The sequence below is a fragment of the Typha latifolia genome, chromosome 9, assembly GCF_019914945.1.
Source record: "Typha latifolia isolate L0001 chromosome 9, TyphaL0001v2, whole genome shotgun sequence".
In the NCBI taxonomy this organism is placed as follows: domain Eukaryota; kingdom Viridiplantae; phylum Streptophyta; class Magnoliopsida; order Poales; family Typhaceae; genus Typha; species Typha latifolia.
In genome coordinates, this window is record NC_133094.1 from 3,631,113 (window position 1) to 3,658,640 (window position 27,528).

At 36.1% G+C, this 27,528-nt stretch overlaps 3 protein-coding genes and 1 long non-coding RNA gene across 6 annotated transcripts; 3 read left to right on the plus strand and 1 right to left on the minus strand.

The window, feature by feature from the left end:
* On the plus strand, positions 1-4,345 carry LOC140795416 (reticulon-like protein B11). 2 transcript variants are annotated; one of them, XM_073147957.1, is made up of 6 exons: positions 1-221; positions 315-495; positions 599-740; positions 831-900; positions 982-1,175; positions 3,795-3,997. In XM_073147957.1, exons 1-5 carry the CDS (start codon positions 101-103, stop codon positions 1,137-1,139), a joined length of 672 nt encoding a protein of 223 aa, XP_073004058.1. In that variant the 5' UTR covers positions 1-100; the 3' UTR covers positions 1,140-1,175; positions 3,795-3,997. The 2 variants fall into 2 exon arrangements, with proteins under 2 accessions (XP_073004058.1, XP_073004057.1); XM_073147956.1 differs by lacking the exon at positions 3,795-3,997 and adding an exon at positions 4,116-4,345 and having other exon boundaries at positions 18-221.
* A 211-nt stretch (positions 4,346-4,556) lies between these two features.
* Positions 4,557-5,229, minus strand: LOC140795418 (uncharacterized). The gene is made up of 2 exons (XR_012110295.1): positions 5,028-5,229; positions 4,557-4,931 (listed from the first exon to the last, which is right to left on the minus strand). It is a non-coding gene; the product is annotated as an uncharacterized lncRNA (long non-coding RNA).
* Positions 5,230-6,866: 1,637 nt separating this feature from the next.
* Positions 6,867-13,187, plus strand: LOC140795419 (glycerophosphodiester phosphodiesterase GDPDL7-like). Of its 2 annotated transcripts, none has more exons than XM_073147958.1 (10): positions 6,867-7,021; positions 7,142-7,289; positions 8,091-8,387; positions 8,553-8,662; positions 9,006-9,507; positions 9,662-9,703; positions 9,809-10,090; positions 10,821-10,960; positions 11,629-12,112; positions 12,636-13,187. In XM_073147958.1, exons 2-10 carry the CDS (start codon positions 7,199-7,201, stop codon positions 12,941-12,943), a joined length of 2,256 nt encoding a protein of 751 aa, XP_073004059.1. In that variant the 5' UTR covers positions 6,867-7,021; positions 7,142-7,198; the 3' UTR covers positions 12,944-13,187. The 2 variants fall into 2 exon arrangements, with proteins under 2 accessions (XP_073004059.1, XP_073004060.1); XM_073147959.1 differs by having other exon boundaries at positions 7,163-7,289.
* A 2,150-nt stretch (positions 13,188-15,337) lies between these two features.
* Positions 15,338-27,354, plus strand: LOC140795420 (sodium/proton antiporter 1). The gene is made up of 10 exons (XM_073147961.1): positions 15,338-15,723; positions 18,941-19,114; positions 19,235-19,363; positions 21,679-21,855; positions 22,878-22,984; positions 23,888-24,008; positions 24,631-24,692; positions 24,788-25,090; positions 25,859-26,153; positions 26,664-27,354. Exons 1-10 carry the CDS (start codon positions 15,475-15,477, stop codon positions 26,796-26,798), a joined length of 1,752 nt encoding a protein of 583 aa, XP_073004062.1. The 5' UTR covers positions 15,338-15,474; the 3' UTR covers positions 26,799-27,354.
* The last annotated feature ends 174 nt before the right edge of the window (positions 27,355-27,528 follow it).

Below are 27,528 nucleotides of genomic sequence, written 5' to 3' on the forward strand. Positions count from 1 at the left end.
AATGAGTAAAGCATTCAATTGCATATGAGAAAAGGAAAGATTCCGTCCCTCAGTTACTTTCATCTCGCCCTACATCGAAGCAAAACCCTAGCCTAATCCCATGGCTTCCGTCGAGGATCTCGGCCGGCCGCCGCCGGATCCGGCAGCCTCCGCGGCCGCATCAGCGCCCCTTCCCGGCAGGAGCCGGAGATCCGTCCACCAAACCCTTGGTAGTGGTGCAGGTCTTTTTCGATCTCCTTTCTCCTCTTTCTAGTGTTTCGATTTCTTGTTCATAAACACTCTGGATATTGATCGATGCTTTGGGTTGTCTCCAGTCGCCGATGTGCTCCTATGGCGGCGGCGGAACGCCGCGGTTCTCTTTGTGGTCGGCTCCACAGTATTCTGGTTCGTCTTCGAGAAGGCTGGGTATAGCTTCTTATCCGTAATGGCGAACGCTTTCCTCCTCCTCATCGCCATCGTCTTCTTCTGGGCCAAATCCGCCTTGCTCCTTAATAGGTACCGACTCTTTTGTTCCTAGATCAGCTGGTAGTGATTCTGTGATTCCATGTCCTTCTAGATCTTCTTAACATTAATTTGTACTGAATTTTGGATCTTTTAGACCTCTGCCTCCTCTTCCGAATCTGGAATTGTCAGATGCGGTTGTGGAGAAGGCGGCGGATGTGGCGCGAGTGTGGATAAATCGCGTGTTGGCAATTGGGCATGACATTGCCATCAAGAGAGATAGGAACCTATTTGTGACTGTATATTTTTCTTTACTATTTCCCCATGTTTTTTTTAAAGATTTAAGATGGTTCTGTTTGTAACTTGCCGAGGATTTTGGTTTTCTAAAGGTTATATTGGTTCTATGGCTTGTTTCGTATATTGGGAGTTTCTTCAATTTCTTGACGCTTGTTTACATTGGTGAGTTCTTTAGAGGTCATTTTATAGTGACTTTGTTGGTATCTAGTTCATCTAAATTATAGATCTTTGGATCTGTTTCAGGGATTCTTCTGTCTCTTAGCATACCTGCACTGTATGACAAGTACCAGGATCATATAGATGAGAAGGTTGGTGTAGCACATAGTTTACTCCTGAAGCAGTACGGCGTCATCTTTAGTAGGATAAGCGGACAAGCAAGCAAAGAGAAGAAGACCCAGTAGCAGTACACCTTCATTGTGCCTGATGGACTCTTTCATGTACAGTATCTTGCACCTTACTATGAAATTAATGGTTTATCTCATATTATTGATCATAAGAGTACATTAATCTCCACGATTTTTTTTTTTCATTTTTTGGGGAAATGCATATGAAAAATATTATTAATAAACATAGTGTGTAACATACCACCCATATCTACCTGACATTGATCTCTGTGATCTATGCCATAAGTGAGGGGAAAGATCAAGGTTCATTTATAATGTTACTACCATCTTTTAGCATCTACTATGCCATGTAAAGATTAAATGCTTAAATATTCACCAATATGTCACTTGACTCCACTTCATTGTTTTTCCCCCCTCAAACTCAGGTTACCCTGTTAATAGGAAATTTTTTTGTAACTACAATTTCTCCTCTAGTAAACTCTTCCTCTGTCTAGATGACCTTTTAGATGATCTCTTGATCAAAACATACTATTCTTCCTAGAAACTACTCTACTTTTCAAATGGAAGCCGACCATCTATGTTAGTTTTTTTGTCAGCTAGATCTCATCATAGTTCTCTAGACTAGTGGTTGTAAAAGTTTGTCAATTCTCTTTGGGATTCTTCTTGACGTTGATCCATGACCACCTTGCATACAAGGAAAATCCTAGATGATCATAAAAATGGTTAGCTAACAATACTTATATGCTTTGGGTATTAGAGAACATATCCTCCTTTTTTTTTTTCTACGGCACTCGATTCTTCTATTGCACAACAAGACATTTATGTGTAGCATTACTACGGATCTCACAATTGGTGAGTTGGAATTTACTCTTTAGATTTATGAGAATCAGATTTAATTAGCTTGTAGCTTAACTGTTGGCTCTCATGATTTCTCCTGTGTCTATGCGGAAATGGAGAGAGGAACAGTGAGCTGCAAACACGCTGACATGCATATCCATACACACCACGCACACTCCCGAATGTAGTGTTGTTGTTAAACATTTTCATAAAAAGAGCTTTGTGTGACCAAAAGATTAGGTTTTTTTTCCTTGATCCTTTTTCATTTTACTAGATCTCAAAGAATGGTAATGGGTTAGTTGCTTTAGGCATATTAACAAGTGTAAACTTGGCTTGTCTTATAAAATAGTTGAGGATAAGTTTTTATCAGTTGATAAGAAATAAATGAGCAAATTTCTTTTCTGACTATCTATGACATTAGTTTGATGAACATCTACTACTCAGGCCAGGCTTAATATACCTTACACATTATCAAGAAAATATGGATATAGTTTGTTTACATCTTTCCAAGAGGTGAACAATATTTTCACTGCAAGCTTCTTTTAGATAATTAATTTCTTCATATTTTATGATGATATTGCACCTATATTATTGCGTAAATTGTAAAGGTTATCTTATGGAACTATGTTGAAAAGAAAAACAGATTATCAAAGACAGTTGAAAGCGTAAAAACCAATAACTAGATATTCATACTAGAGAACTAGTATTAACTATTAACTGAGTAGAGTTAAAAATAATCCTGAACTAGAAAGTGTTTTCATCATATTGTTTTTCAGCACTCTCAGGAAGCTTTATCTGCAATGATCTTTTGGCTTTATGTGACACGACGTTTTTTTTGCGGTATTATCTTTTGGTTGGTTCCTTGTTCAAAGTGGAAAGAATATATGATCTAGAAGGGAGGGGAATGGGTGGGTTAGCTTGTTGATGCAGGCCTTTAGGAGTGAGTTCCAAGTCACTAGCCTCAGTTAAGCTTTTCTGTCCTATTTTTTCAGCTCCATCTTGCAAGCTTTATATGTCACAAATATATAATTGGCTTTATATGACATGTTCCTTTTTGGGATGAAGTATTTTGGCTGTTTCCATATTCAATGTGGAAATTATTTATGATCTAGTTTTTACAATATTACTAGTAACTATAACCAAAAAAGAGTAAAAATTGTGATTGTGGAAATGTGTGCCAATGTAATGATCAATCAGGGAACACAATTCTGATAATTCTGTTTCATTCTTCATGTACTTCCATAGGGGCATTTAAAGTGGTATAATACGTCAACTGACATAAATATATGGAAAAGAAGCATGAAAGTATGTGAAAATGGAGTTTTGCCATCTTATATATTGTACAAAATAATGTCTGTTATATATAGTAAGATTTAGAGCTGGTGAATAGTTTTACATGCATATCTCTAATATGTAACTTAAGTCATGCCATTTTCTGACTTCTTAAGTTCAGTATAGTTTTCTTTTATCTTTTGAGGATAAGTTACGGGACATCAACATGAGGTTTCATTTTTATCGTATTAAACTACATTTTGACAAGGCTGTAAATCTTGCTTTTGTCATAATCTCATCCTGCAGTGAGATTGAGGCGAATAATATTGCAGTTTGTAATTAATTTATGATAAGCTTCGTCATGTAACTGCATGATATTACTATATTAGTATAACAAGGTGTTTTGGATATCAATTTGTGTATATTTTTCTCAACTGTGACGATGGTGAGCATTTCATAATGGGCATCATTATTATGGTGGAATTTGAAGTCTATATTTCTTTCTAATTTTTGTTAGCGGAGATTTCTTGTTCTGCGAAAATTTTATAGCGTGGTCCATCACATTCTCTATGCCTCCTACTCCCAAACATTATTTGGTTGCAGGTGCTGGATGACATGGACATGCCCACTATGCCCGTGATATTTAACATACTGGCTTTGAGATGAAAAGATTGACTAAGACATGCTTTTCAAGTTTCTCTTTGATTGCCAAGTATCTTGACTCTTTTAATTTATGGAAAGTGATCTTAACTTGAATCAAAACTTGCTTCCTTCAATTATTGAGAAGATGCTGCAGATTTAGTTAATACTTTTCTTGGTGTTGTACATGATTCACTTTTAACAAATGGTTCTGCATATTATATACACTTTCATGGGTATTACATATTAATTTTTCTGAACCCTCGTTTCATATTGTTGTCTCAGGCATACATCTCCAACTTCAACTATTAGATCACATTGGAGGACCACCAATACTTAGATTCTGAATCATCCAACCATCTGCCCAACTTAGTACCACTCTTAACAATTAAATGAAAAGCTCGAGGAATTTGGCTGATAGCTGTATAATCAGCATTTAACATTTTCCCTTTATGGGGGTGATTCATGAACATTTTATATTGCTATTGTATTAGTTTATATCGGGCTTGCTGTTAGTATCTTGCCATTCTCGGGTCATTGTCTTAATTGTTTCCTTGTGTTATTTTAGTGCTATGTGGCATCCTCCAATGCTGGCTTTATTAGATCTAGTTCCAGTCTTACTCTGTTCCCTTTCTTGGGAATTACAAAATGTATAGATTAGAAGGCTTCAAAATTTCCACCAAATCTTTTTTTAAGATTGGAGACTCCTGAAATATTAGTCATCATCTTTTTCCAAAAAGAAAAAGTTATCATTCATACAATAACGTCGATTACAAAGGAGAACTCCACAAGGATTCCATATCAAAGACACTAATTAAAGCACAAACCCCATAATTTTATTAATCAAACTACTAAATTACCATCCCTTGATCACAAATTCTTTCTCGTTCTCTCTCTCTAGTCCAGCTTGCCTGCATGCTTTTGATCACTCTCCTTAGGCGAGATGACATGCACCACCTCCACCGGTATCGTATGCTGCCCTTGCCCCGCCGACTCGCGGTAATCCACCGTCTGCACCGTTTTTGTCTCTTCCGCTCCTTCTCCGCCGGCGGCGGCGGGGGGCGTCGACGTCGTGATGTTGCTGGTGGTGGCCGTCACGCCCTAAGTCCACCGGAAACAACCAGAGTTTTACTACGAACACATAGAAAAGAGGAACTTCAAGAGACTAAACTGCAAGAGTCGACATTAATTGATTACCTTTGCCAGAGACATATCGCCGGTAGTCGACATATTAGAGATTGCAGAGAGAGAGAGAGAGAGAGAGAGAGAGAGAGAGTTTGAAGGCTTGGAAATGGCTTCAGGTTTTGTATAGCTAAAGGGAGAGAAGGTAGGAAGCAGGTGGAATGAAAGGTGTGCGGATGCTGCTGGGAGAACGCCACGCAGAGAAGTGCTGCTTAACACGTATGCTTTTGTTTTATTAACAAGATAGCGTTGTCATTTTCAGGGAGGAAACTTCTACATCTATTCTACCACCTGTTCGGTTTAGAAGAAAGGAGGAAATATAAGTATTCCCGAATAAACTCCTTTTAATTTCGGGATAAATATGCAAATTTTTGATCAAACTAGCTCTCCCAAAATCACCGTCTCAAATCATATGATTTTTAAATATAATTCACAGATCGAGAATTTTTTCTATAAATTATTTTCCCAATCAGTGGTTTTATATGGAAATTTATCTTCCCCCGTAATTTTCTGTAGTTTTAATATTGCCATATAAGTTTTAAAATAAATAGAAAAAAATAGAGGCATATTTAAGTTTTAAAAAAAAAAATCTAAATATGCTTCTATTTTGGAATATTTTCCTTTTTTTTAGTTTGGAATAAATATGTTGAACACGGAATAGATTTTTAGGTAAATGTTTTTATTCCGGATATTTCTATACAATGTTTTGGAATAATTTCTCCATATATTTCAAAACTCAAATGACTCATTTGCCATTTAGTAATATATTAGAATGCAGTGATACATTGTGATTTAGTAGTGAAAAATATTTTTGATTGACAAGATCTATTTGAGATACTATTTGCCACGATATTTATACTGTGTAAATTATGATGCATTAAGTTTAAATTACTTTTTGGCCAATAATTATAAAAATAACCATGAGAAGATAAACAGTAGTTGTAAAATAAAAATAAAAATTACAATTTATATTTGATTTTAAGCATATTTCCTATTTTTCAATAAAAAAAATAACAAAAGCTTCTTTGCATTCAACCGAACATTCTTGCCCCATATTTTTTATTCCACTCTTTTTTTATGGCTAAATACTAAATTTAATGGAAGAAATTTTTTCTTTATTCTAAAATTAGTTTTCATTTTATTCTAATTCTAATTGTTTCTTACTTCGACTCAAACAGACTAATCTTTTTTTAATAGATCATGAGCTCTTGTCAATACATAGATAAAACAATTAAGCATATATTACTAAGAAATAGGCTATAATGAGTCTAAATTATACTCATTAATATAACGCTCGTATGGAAAATTTATAGATATCAACCTTAAATTCTATGTAAAAAATTAAACTCATAACCCATATCTTTCCAATTTGCATGATCATTTATTTGTAGAACTAAAATAATTTATTATAGGTCACAGAATTATTAGGTTTCTTTTTTATCGACAAAAGGAATCCATAGAGATTAAGAAGGGTTTGAGTAGTTTCATAAAATAAAATAAAAAGTTTAATTACACTTAGACTTTTTTTTTTCTTTGTGACACTTGACCTCTTTTAACTATTTAATATATCTCACTTATTGAGAATGTTAATGGATGGCTATCCTACTCTCAAACTTTTTTTTTTAATCTTTTTCTCTCCTCTAAAACAAGGTTTATTTCAGAGGTTTTTGTATAATTAAAGAGGCAAATATGCCACCATTAAAGGGGCCTATATAAAAATAAGCAATAGTTAAAAAAAAATAGTCCTATAAAAAGGCTGAAACTATTTTTAAAAGAGTTGATAGCAAAAAGGGCAGTTACAAATGGAATGGTTGATGGATAGTAATGAGGAGGGTGTTCAGCTCCACCGTTACTTAGTAAATTCTCCATCAATGATTTCCTTCTCTTCCTACATTTCCTAAACTCTAAATAAAACTCTTCTTTCTCTCCTTTTCTACATCTTTTTCATTTCCTCCAATCTTCGAGGCTGATTTCAGGTGGATAGGAGTCGAGAAACCTTGCCTTCTTGGGTAGCTCCTCAACCTTACCAATCTTAATTCCTTCTTCTTCTTCTTCTTCTTTTTTCCTTTTCATCTTCTTCTTAATAAGAATGAGTGTTAGAAACTACTCTTTGTTTTTATCTCATGTAGAATATTTGGTGGAATTGGTAGTGTTTGAGTGAAAGGATTTCCTCTAAAAATTTGGAGATGATGTGGTATTTGTTTCCAATCCTCTTGCTGCTGCTCCATGGTGCTGCAACTGTGAGTTCTGTTGCTCAGAAATGGCTGACCCTTAATGGTATGATTTTTATTTTTATTTTGGTGATTTCTTGAAACTTGCTTCAATGATGTAGAATATGTAAATTTCTTCTTCTTCTTCTTCTTTTCTCCTAAATAGAGGGGAATGTAGAAAAGTGTGCCTGTTAATAATATGGTGCACATTTAATTTTTTTAAAAAGAAATTAACAGTACAAAAATGCATCTTTAGATTTTAGAATATGTGGTATGAAATTAGTGAAAATAAACCTGTTAGTCATGGTTTTTGTTAGAAAAGACAAATTTGACTAAATGACTTAAATATAGTTAAAGGGGAATTTGCATTTTAACATTTTGAGTTTAGGTTTAAATTTATTTTTTTATCTGTTATAGTTTTATTTGTTTCACCCTACTTCACTGTGGTCTAGATTAAAATCGTTACTTTTTTTATTTAAATTTTTTTATAAGAAATAAAATTATAGAAAATTGAATAAGATTTTTAACACTTCTAAAATAATCTCGATCAGATTTCAAACAATAAAGATATGATAAATATATTAAATATATATATATTTTTATCATATTTTTGTTATCTGAGTCGATATTATTTTAGATATGTTAAAAAACTTATTAGATTATCTATAATATGTGAGTATTTTTAAATTTGACCTATTGTTTGATACTCAAATACCACGGTGAAAAAAAGTAACGATTTTAATTTAAATATAATCGCAAGGAGGAGTTAAAGCGAGGCAGATGAAATTAAGGAAAAGTTTAGTGAATTTAAGCTCAACGGGGGTAAAATATAATCAAATACAACAACGTCGTCTCAATATGCATGCAGGTAGTGCTCCGTCGGTGATAGCGCGCGGCGGTTACTCCGGCCTGTTTCCGGAGTCCAGCCAGTACGCCTACCAGTTTGCGATATCCACGAGCTTGAAGGAGGTTGTGTTGTTGTGCGATCTGCAGCTGACGAAAGACGGGGCGGGGATCTGCCGCTCCAATCTACGACTCGATAATTCGACAAATATAGCGACTGTTTTCCCGAAAGGGAAGAAAAAATACACCGTCAATGGAGAAGCTATTATTGGATGGTTCTCAGTCGACTTCACTTCCGACCAGTTATATAACAATGTCACTTGTAAGTATACAACCCACTTCTTGCCCTTTCCACTGGAATTAGTTTAAAGGAGAGTAGATTGGAGCTGGGAACTGCAAATAACTAAGTGCATGTTTGTTTTTAAATCTTTTGTCAACTTGGAGTTAATCTTGCATTGTTTCTGTTGTCATCCTCCCAAACCCAAAGTAATCCAGAGCGTCTTTTCTCGGCCAAGTGTTTTCGATGGCAGCCTACCACCATCCATGGTTGAGGATGTCGCTGGGCTTCGCCCTCGTCACCTTTGGTTGAACGTGCAGGTAAGCATGATCTTCAGATTTTATCATCCTTTTTCTCTATTTTTCCTTTCTTAAACTTATAGTTGTATGGGAAGTGGGTCAAACAAGGTGGGGGTAAAGTGCAATTTCTCCTATTTTGAAAGCTTCTCGCAACTTGATTCCAAGTTATTTATCTAATTATATTTTAAATATCATAGTGTTGATTACATTCTAGATAAGTAATGCCATAATGCAATGCAATGCTTGTGGAGATTGTTATATGCTGGTCAGAAATGAGGACATACAATAAGGGCTTACTTTTGTTGAAGAGAAGTCTTTCAGATGCTCCTGAGTGTTCTTATACTTGCTCTTGAACTTGTTGCAGTACAACTTGTTCTTCAAGGAGCACAAACTTGATGTTACAGAATACATATCAGAAGCATCAAAACAAATTAGGATAGATTACATCTCTTCTCCTGAGATTAGTTTCTTAAAAGGTCTCAATGGAAAGCTAAGGAAAGGCAAGACAAAACTCATCTTCTGTTTTCTAGATGAGGATGCCACAGAACCATCCACTAATCAAACATATAGCTCTCTCCTAAAAGATCTGCCAACAATCAAGTCCTTTGCATCTGGGATTCTTGTTCCTAAAATTTACATATGGCCTGTTAACAAAGATCAATATCTGGAGCCACATACTACTCTGGTTACAGATGCTCACAGCCTAGGCCTGGAAGTTTATGCATCTGGTTTTGCAAATGACTTTCCAGCAAGCTACAACTACAGTTTTGATCCGACTGCAGAGTATTTACAGTTCATAGATAATTCGAATTTTGCAGTTGATGGCGTGCTCACAGACTTCCCTTCCACTGCATCAGAGGCTATAGGTGAGAAAGTGTTTATGAAAATGTTCAACAGTGCAATATATTCATCTCTTGATACTCTGTAGTGTTTACATCATTTTCAGTATAAGTTATATGCTCTGTTCTGCATGTTTTTCTTTCTCTTTCAGTATATGTTATTCTTGTTTGTCTTATGCAGCTTGCTTGGCTCATAACAAGAATAATAGTTCTCCTAAGAAAGGTAACAAATTTGATTTTATGTATCAAGATGTTGTATAAGTGTTCATTTTGCGTGTTTCTAGTCATATGGCTTATACTTTTTTTTTTTTCAATTCATTGTATATAGGGAGACCACTGATTATAACACACAATGGTGCGAGTGGTGTCTTTCCTGGATGCACAGATCTTGCATATCAGCAAGCGGTAGATGACGGCGCTGACATAATTGATTGCTCTGTTCAGATGTCAAAAGATAGTGTAGCCTTCTGTTTGGATGCACCAGATCTCATCGGTAGAACGACTGCAGTAACTTCTTTCATGTCTGAGTCAACCACAATCCCTGAGATACAACAGAACAATGGAATCTTCTCATTTGATCTTACATGGAGTGAGATTCAAAGTCTGAACCGTAAGGATCTAATAACCTTTTTTCATCAAATTATCAGCAGAATCAGAGATTACACTACTATATTTGAAGCCTCAACTATTCAGATGCCAATTTATGTTATTTGCAACACATTGATTATGAACCTAATCAGAAAATTTGATCAACTTTGTTGATTTAGGAGTTCTTTATCTAGACTTTGGTAGTCTTGGTTAATTATGATAAATTCTTTCATGGGAGACTTATCCTGATTTTGGTACACTTATTCTTATACCCAGTCAGTTTCAGAATTATTTTCATGGGATGAACATTACTGCTTCCTCTTCCTATCTCATTGGAATAGATAGAAATTTATTCCACCTAAATAGGAAAACAGTCAGTGACTTAAGTTGGCAACTACAATAATAATTTTGCAGTCACAAACTCTTAATTTTAGTCCTTAATCCTTATGCTCTAGATATTGAAAAATGTGGTTATTGAGGAAGTGGTGTTCATCTATCAATGAATAGCCTAGAGTGAATTATTTCATGAAGGACTATTGTTACCATAGGTAAAGAGGAGACTGTTTATGGACTTGTTTGCATATGATAGCATTTTCAGAATAAAACAGCTAATTTGATAATTGTAGCTGATGTTCTGAAATTATATTGCTAAAATTATTTCAGATTTATCTCACATCTAAGTACAAATTAAAATTACTAATATTTAGCAACATAATGAGCCATTGTTATTTAATCGTCTTTTTTTTTACCAGCTGAGCTAACAAGTCCCCTATCTGAATCTGGGATGGTAAGAAACCCTGCTGCAAAAAATCTGGGCAACTTTATGACACTGGCTCAATTTTTGGACTTCGCAAAGAACAGTACTGTCTCTGGAATCTTGATCAACATAGAGGTAGCATTCTGTTGTTCCTATACCTTGGTGATCTGATTGCAAGGATTCTTTTTCATAATACAGTTTCAAAGAGTTTTAATCGATAAGAGATAAAGAGTTTGCTGTTTAGTGCAATCCCACATGATTAATGTTAAGCAATTGTATTCATTAAAAGCATCAGGCAAGATATCACTAGGACTATGGAGTTAATTAGATCTCAACTCAAAGAAGAAAAGACTAAAAAAGATCGACAGACTCTGATACCATGTTAGTTAATCGATTGACCCAAAAACTTATGCCCATAGTTAATTAGACTAGCAATATATATCATACCTTAAAGAGTAGTGATTTCCTGTTTTCTATTGCAGCCTTTAGTTCAACCAATACATTTTTTCAGATGATTTATTGCCTTAGACACTCATAACTTAACTGGAAAAGACAGGTTTTGATTGCAGAAAAGTTCAAAAACTATCAAATAGTAGCATTTACTTGTTGAATCATGTAATGTTGGAATGGAGAATAAATTATCTAAGGGTAAAAGAGGCTGGTCAAATATACATGTTGGAATGGAGAATAAATTATCTAAGGGTAAAAGAGGCTGGTCAAATATACACGCGGAAACCTTTGAATGTTCTTTATACCAAAGACCATCTCATATGCAATTCATGAAGAAATATTTTTGAATGCAGAATGCTCCTTACCTTGCATCTAAAAAGGGCCTTGGTATAGTGGATGCAGTCTCTGGTGCGTTGACAAATGCTAGCTATGACAAACAAACCACCAAACAAGTCTTTATCCAGTCTGATGACAGTGCAGTTCTCTCAATGTTCAAGAAATATTCTAACTACAAGCGAGTTCTCAATATCAAAGAAACGATAAGCGATACTCCAAAGCAAACGGTGGATGAGATCAAGCAGTTTGCTGATGCAGTTAACCTGCCTAGATCTTCCATTGTTGCAAATGCAGGCTTCTTCCTTTCTGGTTTTACTGATGTAGTGAGCAGGATGCAAGCAGCAAATATATCTGTTTTTGTCTCAGTGCTGAGGAATGAGTTCATAGCAATAGCATTCGATTTCTTCTCTGACCCCATGGCTGAACTTGCCACTTACATTACCGGTATGGGAGTAAACGGCGTTGTGACAGAATTTCCTGCAACTGCCAGTGCATATATGAGTAAGTACCTATCTACACAAGTCAATAGAAGTAAAACAATTGTTGAATCATTTTTTCGGACTACTTCGGTATTGCCTGTGAATGTGATCAGCTATTGACTGCTAGTATGTTGATGATAAAGATTCCATACATATGTTTGAGAATTCCGATACATGCTTCTACTAAAACATCAACATTTTTCTTTATGTATAACATTCTCTGACAAAACTCGATGTTCCTATATAAGTAGTATCTTGCTTCTGATTTCAACTCATCTCAAATTGTTTGCTTATTTTCTGAACTTTAACTGACACATGAGCCATTTTCGTGCTCAAATTCAATGACAAGATTCATCTGCCAGGTTATTGACATGCATAAGCTTGTATCTAACTACCGAGTTTTCGATAGTTGATGTACATTACAAATTTATGCCATTATCAGCAGATTGGTAGAATTCATGGAATCTTTTACTGTTCATAGATTTCATGTTAAGCATCAATACTCATGATGCATCCACTGATACTGAACTGAAGAACTACTGCAGAGAGCCCGTGCTCGGAGATGAATGCAAAATTGTCCTACACCATACTACCCACAGAGCCTGGTTCTTTGCTTTCCTTGGCCCCGCCTGAAGCACTGCCTCCGGCCCAAGCCCCTGCTCCTGTTCTGAATGATTCTGACGTCGTCGACCCGCCATTGCCGCCGGTTATAGACGTCGCCGATAATGCTCCACCGGTTTCAGCACCATCTGCCTCACACAATCCAAGCAGTCAACCAGCAAATGCTGCAAATTTTCTCGGATGTCTCCTGATGGTGGTGCTCACCTTCACTTCTTTGAGCTATCAACACTGATTCTTTCCAACTTTGTTCAACCAATTGGGTGTAAAGTTTCAGATATAGCAGGCCAGTTGTTCTTCAAAGCACCATTTGTGGGACAAGTTAAATTGATTTGGTGTGGAAGGCTGTGAAGTAAACTTTCAGATATGTAAATCAGATGAAAGCTCATTAATTAAACTTCATCTAGGAATCTTTAGTTGTGAGTTTGCACCCTTAAATCTCGATGTCATCCTTAGTTGGGTCACTGAAAGTATTTGCCCATTGCAGAATTGCAGTACAAGAATGACTTGGATATATTTTTCTGGTTAACTATAATTTACCACCTTATAATTATGTCTAAAATTACTTTAACTCATTCACTTTAAAAAATCTTAAACTGGTCCCTACAATTTTTCTATCAATGTTTAACTAAGAGTCATAGCTATTTTGATCATGTAACGGTATTATCTCAAAAAATTTTATGTCTTGTCTAACAAATACGAGGATGTATTTTAATTATTTGACAGTGTTCAATTAAGTAAAAAAAAAACTAACAGTCTCATTTTAATTATAAGTATAATGACTAATTTAAGATTCTTTAAAGTACATAAGGGTAAAATAATTTTAGATATATATATATATATAGAAAAAATTTAGGAGGATGAAATTACATTTTACCCCATGACTAGGTCTAAATTCGCTATAGTTTCACTTCTGCCACTTCACCTTCCTATAGTTATATTTAAACTAAAACCGTTGTTTTTATTATTATTAGTTTTTAATTTATCTAAGTAGGAAAGCTGATAATTTCACATTAGTCTAAATCAAACGAGGAGTTTTATGATTTACCCTTGTGTTTTCAATTTTTAGACTCCCCAATTTTTGTTATGTTTAATTTGAAATTTAGGCTGTGCTAATTGCTAGAGATTATAGTAGCTCAAAGTATCCAAAGCACTAGTCAGGAAGCGTTACAATATTATTACAAGTGATCCGTTTCCACAAAATATTAAGAGAAAATTATAGTTTACCTCTTTTTGTGGTTTAGCTCAATTCTACGTAAACTTAATTATCTTAATATGCTTTTTAACTAATCACTTAACCACACCCCTAGTTTTGAGTACCATCATCATCTTCTTATCGCATTTAATTAAACCAATCTAATTTTTATTTTTTTATTTTTGAAGTAAAGAGCTGGGTTCAGCTATTTATTAATTTTCCGCCGCCACGTGTCAGTGTCGGCGGTTAAAACCTTACAAAGTTCCGGTGGAGCGTCGCTTAGGCGCTCCACCTGGCAAGGTCCCGAGGCCACACCGGCCCCGATCGGCCGCCTAGTCACCGTCGAGTTGGCTTCTCTCCCGGCGTGGGATAACCGGGACCTCGCCAACGCCGTTGGCGAGCTCGGCACACATTCGCGCGCCCGGGTTGCGGACCCGCCATGGCCCGAGCTCCGCCGCCGCACGCTTCGATGGCCTCGGTGCCGACTCTATCTCTAGCCTAGAGCCTCTTCTCGCCATCTTCAACGCCAGTCTGATGGCCCAGATTTCCGTTTGTAGCGCCGAGGTACCCGGGCACGGTTCCCATCCCGCCTAAAGGAACTTCCCGTCGGAACTTCGAAATATGGCCGCTGCTCCGCCTTGGTATGCACCCGCTTTCAGTGCTCCGTCCGTGTTGGCTTTGATCCGGCCGTCTCCCATGGTACCCGTGCTTCCTTATCTTCCTAGGTTTCGGGTTCTTCTGTTTGCTTCTGCTACGGTACTCCTCCGCCATTTCGACCGCAGCCCGGACCACGGCTAGCTCCGGCGTCCGCTTTCCTCTGAACACCACACCGTTCCTGCTCTTCCACAGTGCCCACAGAGTGCAAGCGATCAGCCCTTTGGCCCGTCCATCCTCCTCCGCACTACCATTCCACTCTTTCGTGATCCATTGTTGGTCGATCTCCGCTGTCTCCATCCTTTCCTTAGTGCCCAGGGTTCTCCAAACCTCCCTACTGTATCTGTATGTGAACAGGAGGTGCTCGCTCGTCTCGGTGAACAGGCCGCACATGGCACACAGATCTAATTTTTAGATCATCACTAGAGACACTTGTGGATTGTTTAAGTTTTTTAATACATATAAAATAATACTAATTAAAATTTAAACTATAAAAAAATAATAAATATAATAAATAATTATTTTATTATATAAATTCAATCAATATTATTTTTGTGTCAGAGTACAACCAATTTTATCTCTAATAAAATTTTCCAATTCAACTTATGTTTGATTAATTAAAAATAATAGTTATATTATAGTTAAAAATTATGTTAAAATTAAGTACTTAAGTTAAAAATATACGCAAAATTTTATAAAATTGGAAATACTATACTGAGGTTAAGTTTAATTAATCAAAATATTTAAGACAGTGCTAAAGAATCTCAACAGCCTCGAATTCACCAAGAAAAATATTCTAGCAGCCAAACCAATCCCTTCCCGTGACCACCGTACACCGATCACCACCTCTCTCTCTCTCTCTCTCTCTCTCTCTCTCTCTCTCTCGCTCGCTCGCCCGCTCGCTCGCTCGCTTGCGAATGGCTCTCTCCTCCTACTTGATCGGAAGCCAATCCCTTCCATCTCGGTCCCTCTTCAGCTCTTCTTCTCTCTATCCCCTCTCCGCTTTGCGCCGCCACCAATCGGTTTCCCGAGTACTTCCCCCCTTATTGGGCCCAAATCCACAGCGGCCCAAATCCCAAAGATGGCGGGAGATAGGTGTTATCGCACGGGCGGAAGAGAAAGCCAAGAGCTCTGGTTCTTCGTCGCCTGAGCCCGGAGAAAATGAGGTTTGCAACCGTCACTCCCTTCTCCAGCGCCATTGGTTGGGATTATGCTTTGGTTAACAGAAATTTTAGTAAGGTTGGGATCTTTTATTTCCTATAGATTGAATGTGTAGAAATTTCACCAAATTGGTATCTTTTTACATGCACAGTGAGTAGAATCGAATAAAGTTACCTCTCTGAAGAGAAATGATGATGGAAAATACTCGGTTTTGTGGAAGTAGGTATGTTGGAGAAAATATAGTTAGGACTACGCAGTCTGAAAGGATATAGTACTCTATGCTTAGATAAGAGAGAGTCTACTGAATTGACTCGATAATACGGATCATGGGAAAAAAGTTCGGGTATTTTTCTCTTAAAATAATACCTTCTTGCATTGCTTTTGCTTTGGGGATCATTGCTGAGCAGGTTGTAGTTATTTCGGAATTGCAAAGTGATGCTGCTGATGGCTTTGACTATTATTTGGATAGTAAAGAGATACAACTGGGAAAGGAAATTGTACACTCAAAAGATTTCCTTTTCATTGAACTAGATATATTCGTTTCACTATTATTCAACCTTGTCAAAAGAACATGTTATTTATCAGGTCACAAAATAGTCTCACTATCAATAACCAAACGAAGCTAGTCTTGTTTGGTAGCTTCATTTGACTCCATTAATGCAAGATTCCTGATGAAGAATGTTCTACCACACATGCTTTTCAAGTTCTCATTTTGGAACATCCAATAACCTATATTATTTTTGGATAACTGCTATTTCTTGTGCAAATCTTTGTTAAGTAACTAAGTTACCTCTATTTAATATTTAATATATAGGGAAGCCTTATAAATGAATCTGCAACTAATAAAGAAAAGAGAGCAGTTTTAGTATGTAATTTGTACTTTAAATAACATCTTCCTCATATTGGCTCTAAGTGTAAGTGTGTAACATCTAAAATCTCATCCAATTCTTTTATATATCTTGTTGCAACTTGTAAACCCAAAATTGTCATATGTAAATCTTTTTCTATTACTGTTGTCTAGCTTGGGAAACTATGAATTGAGCCATTGATCTAGTTGAACTACTAAGTCTGTTCAACCACTCAAATCATCTAGGTTAATGGTGCATGCAAAAGCCCTAAAGGAATTAGTTACCGGACAAAATCACAAAATAACATGCTATACTTTTTATTACTTTTAATTCACTTACCATCTTGTTGCTTAATTTATAGTGCTCTTTCTACTCTTTGAAATGTTAGAACATGTTGGTGACACGAGCACTTAACAAGTGAGGGACATTCCATTGCTGCAATGAACCTATCACAACCAGAACTAGAACCACAACTTCAACCACATCCATCACATCCTCCCTAACTCTGGTTTGAAACAATTTATCTTTCTATTTCTTACTAGCTCCTAGCTTTCAAACTCTTCCTTTACTTTTCTTACCAACTCCTCTTTTTTGACTCCATGATGCAAATTTAGTATGAATGCAATGTTTTGGAGAACAATTGACCCAAACAAGTAACTAAAGTAAAATATAGTAAGCAATAACTGATAAGAAGTTAATTAATTAAAATGATCACTACTAGATGGAAGGAGAGAAAACCACTCAGATAAGGTAGTAGCTTCTTCAACTCTCAAATAGGTACGTTGATAGTAAAAATGCCTAAAATATGGTATAAGAAAAGACTTTAGAGTTTAAGTTTACCAATAAATAAAATAGTAGTGCTTTTACTTTGAAATCAAATCCTCATCTTCACATTCGGGCACCCAAAGATCCTCTTTCACTACTAGAATCTTCTGGACAGCAGCAGTAACCAATGAAACATAGAGATTGAAGAAGAAGAGAGGTTTAGAGAGGAGGTAGAAGATATTAGAGAAGAATCTTAAGATAGAGTAGGAGAAAGGGGGAGAGAGAGAGAGAAGAAGACCGCAGGAGAGAAAATGAGAGATTTCAAATAATTCTTATTCCAACTTGTCCTTGTTTCTCATGCAATAACCCTTAAATATGTTAACAATTTTGATTCTAGCTGATTCTAATAGAAACTTATTTCCTAATAGGACTCTAATTGATCATCTTACCTAAATTGACTAATCTAATTTAGGTAATAAATCAATGTGGACATCCTCCACATATAAGTTTACCAGAACTATCAATTAAGATTTTAATAGGAATTCATTTCCTAATAGGATCCTAATTGATTAAACCTTACCTTAATTTAATTGATTATTTGAATTAAAATCAACAATTGGACTAAAATTGGACTCAAGCAATTTTATTTTGGTCAAATTGAAGATGATGCCCACATCACTTCACTTCCCTCCTATTTCTACTTTCTACTCACTAATTTTTGGTCGTTATGATTTCCTCCCTTATCAATTGTATCTCTTCCTGAACTGCCCAATGCGGCAACTGAGAGTCTGAGACCATCTCTATCTCCATTGTTGTTAAGTCTATCTTCCCGTCCTGCTCCTAGATTTAGGATCCCCATTCTAGGCAGTTATTGCCGTATCAGCATGGTACATGCTGATTGGAACTTACATATCCTCTTGCCAAATAATCTGTCATTTTGACATGCAGTTGCCCAAGGTTGGCATGGGATTGATACCGGGAACCACAGGTTAGCACAGTGAGATACTGGATGTATAGTTTGATACTGAAATATTTACCTAAACAGTATTCTGCAATATGTGCTTCCCACTGTACTGTGACTTTGAGATAACTGTGCTTCCCTTGTTCCTCCAACCCTGAGGGAACCAAAGCTACATCTTCTTTAAGAGCCATGTTGAATAAACCTTGAGCAGCTATGAATTCTAAATGTCAGATGCTGTCTTACTGCATCTGATGCTCTCTCTTGCTTTGGTTGGCCATGTCTTCTCCAGAAAATTTTGGAACTATGTTAGCTATATGAAGATTTTGATATTCTGGTTCACATATACACATTTAATTTTTAATGGGGGGCCAAGGTGACCCATTATAATGTAATGGAAAAGGGTTTATATTGTGCTCTATCTTTCCCATATTATCATATATTTGATTCTGATTGTGAAGTATATTACTGGACTATTTGGTTCAGCCATTTTAACAAATTCCTAGAGGTCATGGTTTTTTGCGTTGTCAATCTTATGACACAGGAAACTAGTTCATTATTCATGAATTTTGTATTTTTCCTTCTAAATCATTTACTTAAAATATTCATCTGCATCTGCAAGAACTTTGTACTGATATATTATATTTGCAGCTGTTGGAGGGATCAGGAAATTGTGATCCATTATGTTCAGTGGATGAAGTAAGCTCACAAGATTTTGAAGCTAATTACCAACCCAAAACTGATCTGCTGAAAGCTTTAACTATTCTTGCGGTATCTTTGGGTGGTGCAGTGGCAATAAATCATTCCTGGGTAGCTGCTAATCAGGTTAGCTTATCCTTTGTTGCAACCTCATTTTCTTGTTCGTTCTATTATTAGGAGAAGGAGGGGGTGGGGTGGGGTTAGTGATGATTCTTAATTTAAAATATCTCTTCGTACATGGTGCAGGATTTGGCGATGGTCTTGGTGTTTGCTATTGGTTATGCAGGCATTATTTTTGAGGAATCTTTAGCATTCAACAAAAGTGGAGTTGGTTTAATTATGGCTGTTTGCTTGTGGGTTATCAGAAGCATTGGGGTGATATTCAATCATATATTCCCTTTCTTCTTCTTTTTTGTTTCCATGACCTTGCTAAAATCTGTTACCTTATTCCAATTGTTCTTTTCTCAATGTGATATTTTGTTGCATATTCCGAGTAGTGAACTACATAATATTCCGTACATTGGCATTTTAGTGCCAATGTTCTGGAATCCAGAGTGATTATATTGTTGGTTAATTGGATCTTTCTGAATCTAACACCTTTTGGCAGAGATAATTCTGTATAATGTATAAGTATAAAAATACTTATTTATTGATGTGTACTTTTCATACATAGGGTTAACAGTTTCATCTAACTCTTTGGTTTCTTTCATGCCTGGTTAACTTTAGGTCCGTTGGAATTTATATTGTTGCTCCTTTCTTGCATCAAATTCAACTGTTGACGCTAATTTCTGTTGGGATAACTTAAGGTCGTATCCGGTCATAGAATTGTGGCTTCCATCCACAGCATTCAAGAAATGTATCAATATGTGTTGTGAAAATTGCTTCAACAATTAGTTAAAATTCTCTCTTAGAACTTCCTTTTTGCCTGATCTTACATATCCCCTTTTTACTCACGGAAATTAAATCATGATTGTGGGCCTGTTGCTATACAAAGGTGTCTAACATCTTACAATTCTCTTATGGTACTTTCTTTTCGCCTGATCTCACAAATCTCCTTTTTAATTCTGAATTATATAGAGAAACGGAAAGTAAATCATGGTTGTGGACTTGTGGCTAGACAAAGATGTTTAACATCTCTAAGAAGACATTCTAAATGATTATTTCCAATTGGCAATTTTCTTGAAAACTAAGAAGCTTGACTAGAACCAAGAAAAATCTAAACTTACCATTTTCTGTTCCTTTTTTGTTCCTTCCTGTTTAATACTTTACGTATGGAAATCTTGCTAATGGACGCCAAGAATGCTCTTAATGGAGCATTGAGGCGGGCGCAGTCAATGAGAATAATGAAAAAGACTGACATAACTCTGTCAAATTACCAAATTAATGATTAAAACATTGTTTCACATCTCTGACAAGCTCTGGCAAGCTTTCTTTAATGATGCATATCTCCTACAGGCTTTCTTCTGTGTTCATATATAGCATCAATCTCATACTTTCTTTTATCTTTTAAATTTAAAAAGCAGATTAATCACTTACTCTGTTTTACAAGTTTGACTACTATAAGATTTTCTTGTGAAGGTTAAAGCAAAAGATGTTATATAGGACTATATATTTGGTTGGATTGTTGGAGTTGTCAAGTCATTGGCCCCTTTGGAATTGATGACACCTTTGGAATTTTCAACTGACCTATTTCTAGCAATAGACCCATTTATCAAAATGCTCCTCAAAATAGTTCCATTCAGCTGAAAGATATGGAGTTGTGGTCAGATCCTCTGTTGTAATAAGTTCAGCTCATATCAAGCAATAACCTCTATATCTGCATCAAATTTGAGCTGGATACAATGATCATATTTTCATAATCCCTTTACTCAATATTTTATTCAATAATCGACCTAAAATATCTTAAGTGATCCTTCTGGAACACATCATATTGTTTTGAATTTTTGATTGCATGCTCATTATGAGGCATTATTTATACATCCTTTATCTCATGTGTTGTTCCACTCTATTGAATCTTAATTCAGTCCTATATAACTATTTTTTTAACCTGAAAAACACATCAATTTGTCATTTTCTTTTTATCATCGATTACTATTAGCACAATTGTACACCAATAGCACCACAATCTGAAGTAAGCCTGGTGTGACGACTGATGCTTTGATTAAGTTTTGCATAAGTGTAGCATCCATGAATCTTTTACTTGGAAGAAAACTGACAAGTTATTCTTGATCAGTATAGTAAGAAAAAGAAAACAAGGAGTCAGCCAGAGTAGAGTATTATTTTCAGTTAGCATGCCCCTATTGCTCGTATATGTGGTAGTACTGCCTAGTCTGTCCTTCATAGCAGGTTGAAACTTGAAATTTTGACTACACATTAGAATTCCTTGTCTCACTCATGGATGGTATCTTCTATATGTTGGTGTAAGCCTGTAAGGCATCATAAATCTTGCCTCAAATCCTGAATTGGTGGGACCCTTGTGTATTAGGGTACAGTAGGGGTATCTTCTGAATGAACAGCTTTTCTCTGTCTCGCTTTCCTGGATGGTTCATGCAAATTAATTTTGTTATATATTCTCAGCATATTTTGCCATGCATTAGCATCTTCTAGATGTGTTTATCTGGATTTAGTAATATCTATTGGCATGATTTAGTTTCTCAAGTTGACAAGATATCATATCTCTTGTGATGCAGGCCCCCTCAACTGATATAGCTGTTACAGAATTAACTCGCTCATCTGCTGAAGTCAGTGAGATCGTGTTTTTCTTGCTTGGTGCAATGACGATTGTGGAGATTGTTGATGCACATCAAGGTTTTAAGCTGGTTACTGACAACATAACTACACGAAATCCCCGAGTTCTCCTTTGGGTGGTGGGTGCTATATTCTAGACACTTGACACTGCCATGCTTTTGGTTATATTCTTGCCTCTATTGCTTATTTCTAAGTCAAGTAGTCTGGATCAAATATAAGATGAAAAGCAATTGATCTTTAGTTAAGAGATATACAACTTACAATATGGTTTGTACTTTAAAGAGTTCTCTAATTGCTTAACATGAAATGCTCTTGGGTGCCTAGTCCTTTGGCATCTAAGCGAGAATGTGAACTACTGTTTTTTAGCAACCATTTTCTTAATGCTTCCTTTTTCCATGAACTGACCTACTATTTGCCAATTTCTACATCTAGGTGGTGAAGATGCACATGCCAATCTAGCTCCCTTGTTTCCTTAAACTCTTTAATAAGTACTTTATCAATTTATGGATATCAAGCAGTCTAATACAACTCCTATCTTTCCTGTGTTCTTGGTCCATATGGTAATTATATTATTTATATAAACCCTAAGTATATTCAAGATGTATCTTTCTCAGTCCAATAGAGCAACTATGTTCTCTGTGATTGTGGTTGGGTTTTTGACATGTCAAAAATTGAAGGCCTAGAAGTTCAAACGCTGATTGTTAGCTTACATAGTGAGTTTGCTGAATTGATACAAGTCAAAGACCTATCTTGTGACCAACACATATGTGCACGTGAAAATTTGACTGTTCATGATTTGATTGGGATGACAGATGGAAGCTGAGTGCAGGCTAAGTTGCTAACCATTTTCAAGAAGCTGTTTGATAAGGGCAACTCATTTTGACATCTTTGTTTTGCACTGAAAGATGAGGACTTCAACAATTCTTGCAGACACCAATTCTTCCTTCTTTCTTTTGATAATTTTTTTCCTTTTTATCTTGTTCTCTAATTCGTTTTATTGTGTTCCATATACAAGTCTTAACTACAGCTAAACATACATTTAGTTTAATCAACTAGAAAATTAACTAATCAACCATGTAAGCTTTCTTAAAGGCTGCTTTGTGAGTTGTTGGTCCATTAATCCTCTGTTCTGAATTTTCAGGTTGGTTTTGTTACTTTTTTCTTAAGTTCCGTCCTTGACAATCTGACATCAACCATTGTGATGGTCTCGCTCTTGCGGAAACTAGTGCCACCATCAGAATACAGGAAGTATGGAATGCATTATCTACTCTACTATCTTCTCAATTAATATCATATGCTTTATAATTACTGACATCAATATTTTTCATATTTCTTCTTATTGCCTGAACTTCGTTTCTCATGGGATAATGCATGATCTCCTCTGCTTTCTTCTCTATCAATATCATGTACTTTATAGTAAATGACATCTGTATTTTTCTGTGGGAGTTTAGATTGTTTGTAAATTCTTACTGTACCTGGTCGAGATGAACTAATTATCCAGTAAAATATTGCCATCCAATAATATCCATTTGCATACAGCTTTATCTTCTTTCTCATCTTAACCTTATATTGCATGCTTTTAGCAGCATCTCTTGGTTTATCTGTATCTACATGCTCATGCTAGTACCCTTGGATGTGTATTACTGATCACCTATGATGCCCTGTCTATTTTACTAGTCCTCTATCTGGCTAGTTGGTTTTGGAATATGAGGATTTTAATTTCCTTGATGGCTTACTTGTGTTTCGGCTTAGCTAGGAGAGTAATCATTTCTGGGAGAAATTTGGAGGAGACACTACTAATTACAGGACGGGTGAAGGAATCTCACTAGATTAGTGACCAACAATCTAGTTACAGAAGTACATGTTTTCTCAATACAGTATCACAGCCTTAATACTTGGCTGTCAATTCCTACCAAAAGTTTCTTACCCACTTGTCATGAACAGTATGACATAACTCAAAATATTTTTGGTGTTAGTCACTATGGTGAAACTTATGGCTTATGCTATAATAAAGCCTAATTACAACTGAAATTTAGAGCTAGGGAGCTGCATTGCAGTTTGTCACATGATATCTAAAGAGCTCGTAATTGTTTTTTTTTCCTTTTCCTTTCAACACCTTTGAATGGGTCAAGTCTGGTGCTATTGGCACAGATTTTTAGGAGCTGTTGTTGTGATAGCAGCAAATGCTGGTGGCGCATGGACACCTATTGGTGATGTTACAACAACTATGTTGTGGATTCATGGTCAAGTATCTACTTTGCGCATAATTCAGGTCAGTTTTTGTTAGAAATGTTTTCTTAGCTAACTTATTCATTTCTTAATTATCCCTTGTTATTTCTTTTTGTGTGATCATCAATGCATCATTGTTGGATTATCTTTTTATCCACACATCATTCGTGTTTCCTGATAGTTTATTGTTTAATATGAGTGTTCTTCTACCAGAAATGTGTGAGTATGTCAGAGATTTTATAACATATTACTTGGTAGAAAATGCATACATTAGATTATAATTAGTACGTTTCTGTTGCCTCTTATATTTATAATTCCCTCTATTATAACTTGAACCAATCTTTAACTGTTCAAACATTGTTTAGGACAATTTTATGATAGCACAGTTGAAAGACAAATGGCATTAGAAAATGTAACATTTCTCTGATCAAGTTAGCAAGGTTCGGCATGGGCTTATCATGCTGGACTTGAATAACAATGTATTTCTTGAAACCAAATGGTGCAATTATTCAGGTATATAAAATTGATAAGAGTTATCATCTTAACACCCAACAAGTTCATATTTATAATTTATAACTTATTCATAATTTACGAAATAAAGTTGAGACTAGATGATGTCCTTTGATTCTAAAGTAGAAATTTTTAGTCTTCATCTTTGATGGCAGGGTTTGTTTATTCCTTCAGTTCTTTCGTTGGCTGTCCCGCTGGCTCTCATGTCACTCACTAGGTACTTGATCAATGACTAGCCTATTATAACTAGCAGTTCATCATGCCTTTCCATGATAATAGAACTTTGACATATGGTTTCTTTGTCATATACAGTGAAGTAAATGGAACAGCTCAGAAAACTTCCAGCGTGTTGGCATCGGAGCAGATGGCACCTCGAGGACAGCTTGTTTTTTCTGTTGGATTAGGAGCTTTAGTGTTTGTTCCTGTGTTTAAATCCGTTACTGGACTGCCACCTTATATGGGAATGCTACTTGGGCTAGGAGTTCTTTGGATTTTGACAGACGCAATTCATTACGGAGAATCTGGAAGGCAAAAATTGAAAGTGCCACAAGCGTTATCACGGATTGATACACAAGGCATACTTTTCTTCTTAGGAATTCTTCTGTCAGTGGGCAGGTATGCATGTCATCTCTCCATGCAACTTTCATTTAGATTCTATAGAGACAATATACTGATTCTTCCTGCAGTTGCTTACATTTATTGTGTTCTGTCTAAATTCTAACCACCTAGTCACTAATATTTAGCATGAATGCTGTACCTGCCTTGCTTATACGAGACTATGGTTTGTGTTTCACATGTTTTGTATGGTCTGTGGCATTGATAGATTTTTCTTGTTATTTATTGCATATAATGTCTTCCAAGTTGAACTAGATGTAGCCTTCTGTTAGCAATGAACTTGGTACTTGATGATGTATCAGGAAAAATTTTATGATTATCCTTTTACATTTATCATGGGTTGGGTTCATGTAGTTGACACAAGTTTTACGGTATGCCATTTGCATCTGTCATAGTTGTTTTAAGAGGGTCCAGTAGTAAAACATGAAAGAAGGGGAAGAGTACCATGGGTTGGGCTCCTATACATGCTGCTTCTTATGGATATAAGCTTTTTTGGAGAACTGCTGATGATGCAAGATCTATTGAACCAAAGACAGGTGTTATGAGAAATTTCTGTCTTGCTCATTTTGGAAGCTTTAGTGCTCAATCTACAATTAGGACTTTAAGATATTCGGTATACATGTCGCCAACTTGCCATATTTGGAATAGTCTGGTATGCATGGGCATTTACATGCTATCTGAACTAGAAAAAGTTAGTAAATTAGTAGATTGCAATATACTGAGTGCTAGGGCTAACAGCTGATGTGATTTGTCTTTGTGTTTTGACAGCTTGGAGGCTGCTGGGATTCTGCGGGAGGTAGCAAATTACCTTGATGCTAATGTTCCAAATATTGAATTGATTGCAAGTGCAATAGGGGTAGTTTCAGCAATTATAGACAATGTTCCACTTGTTGCTGCAACGATGGGGATGTACGACCTGACTTCTTTTCCGCAAGATTCTGAGTTTTGGCAGCTTGTTGCATTTTGTGCTGGTACTGGTGGGTCCATGCTCATCATTGGCTCTGCAGCTGGAGTTGCTTTTATGGGAATGGAAAAGGTGGATTTCTTTTGGTATCTTCGTAAGGTAAGTTTCTCACTAATTTGATGTTCAGTGGATACAGAAACATCATCAACATGCATCAGCATTTAGTTTTTTTAATTTTTCCAAAGCTTAATTGTGGATTCCAGTGTTACCTCCAGTCTATGTTTCACGTGGTTCTTCCTTTATCCGTTGTGATAAAACCTTTTACTCTGATTCTTCTGAAATTCTAAAGTCATTGGCATTCTTTGTAATGCTGTTTGCTAGGATAGCCTTCAATTCTATAGTATCACTTGATGTTTAATCTTCTATTCTTATTTCATTTCTGGCATGTTTTCAGCAATGCTAGAAATTCAACCACTCTAGCAAAATAACTGTTTTGTTGTTCACAACACTTATTAGACAATCACTTTAAGCTAGGGATCAATTGGAAGCAAGTCCTTCAATTTGAACTCTAATTTCTGCCAGTTCCAAGAGTCAAATGTGTCTCTGCTCTCTTCTTTATCTGATGGCTGATTTATATCCTACTTTATGTTTTGTATTTTCTGTATGCAGGTAAGTGGATTTGCCTTCGCAGGTTATTCTGCCGGTATTATTGCATACCTAGCAGCTCAACATCTCCATCTCTCTCTTCCTGCTTCGTTGGCTCAAATCCCTTTCATTTCGGGTTCACAGGCCATAAACTTATAGCCGCATCACAAAAACGAAGTCTTTCACATGCTGTAAGAACATTTGATTCATCTTAGTTCACAATATTTGAGGCCATTTTGGATATCAGAAGAATATCATTGACAGAAAACTGTTAGACAGTTGTGTGGCGTGGCGGATGGTCGATGGCTTGATCATCCAGCGACCACATGAGAAAGGATATTAATGCCGTGCCCAGTCAGCAATAAGAGACAGATGAAGCTTCTATAGTCATTGAGATACAAAATAATATAGAAGACTTCAGTAGGAATACAAAGTAGGAATTTAGTTTCTTAGCTTGATGTGGTTAAAGGAATGATGTATGATTGATTTCTTCGACATTTCTTGCATGCTGCCTTGTGCTTATCAAGATCAAACAAAGCCATTTTATGTAACTCTCTATCTAATATGCAGAAAAGATTTCTGGTGGGCTGACACAGATGTATCACTGCTGCACCTGATCTGTGAATTGTATTTCACTTTTGTAAAGTTACTGCTGGGTTAGTCCTTTGAATGGAATAATGATCAGTGGTGAACCCAGTTGCCTTTGTACTGTTAATATCTGTTATGTTTTAGATACTATATTCTGTTGTAAAATTATCTCATAAGCAGCTCCAGTGCTTAGAAACCATTGCCCACTTGATTCATTCATAGAGATGAATAATCTAAACTTGTCTTCTTAGCAAAAATTCTAATTGGAGACTGCTCAGCTAACCTCACACGTGTCAGTAGT

Excerpts from the sequence above, each read along its gene's own strand:
- LOC140795419 (XM_073147958.1), top strand. The coding sequence starts at position 7,199 with ATGATGTGGTATTTGTTTCCAATCCTCTTGCTGCTGCTCCATGGTGCT. Across the intron at positions 8,388-8,552 it reads GTTATATAACAATGTCACTT|TAATCCAGAGCGTCTTTTCT; the intron begins GTAAGTATACAA and ends CCAAACCCAAAG. Across the intron at positions 12,113-12,635 it reads AACTGCCAGTGCATATATGA|AGAGCCCGTGCTCGGAGATG; the intron begins GTAAGTACCTAT and ends GAACTACTGCAG.
- LOC140795420 (XM_073147961.1), top strand. The coding sequence starts at position 15,475 with ATGGCTCTCTCCTCCTACTTGATCGGAAGCCAATCCCTTCCATCTCGG. Across the intron at positions 19,364-21,678 it reads GGGTTATCAGAAGCATTGGG|GCCCCCTCAACTGATATAGC; the intron begins GTGATATTCAAT and ends CTTGTGATGCAG. Across the intron at positions 24,009-24,630 it reads CTACTTTGCGCATAATTCAG|GGTTTGTTTATTCCTTCAGT; the intron begins GTCAGTTTTTGT and ends CTTTGATGGCAG.
- LOC140795416 (XM_073147957.1), top strand. The coding sequence starts at position 101 with ATGGCTTCCGTCGAGGATCTCGGCCGGCCGCCGCCGGATCCGGCAGCC. Across the intron at positions 496-598 it reads TCCGCCTTGCTCCTTAATAG|ACCTCTGCCTCCTCTTCCGA; the intron begins GTACCGACTCTT and ends TGGATCTTTTAG. Across the intron at positions 741-830 it reads ATAGGAACCTATTTGTGACT|GTTATATTGGTTCTATGGCT; the intron begins GTATATTTTTCT and ends GGTTTTCTAAAG.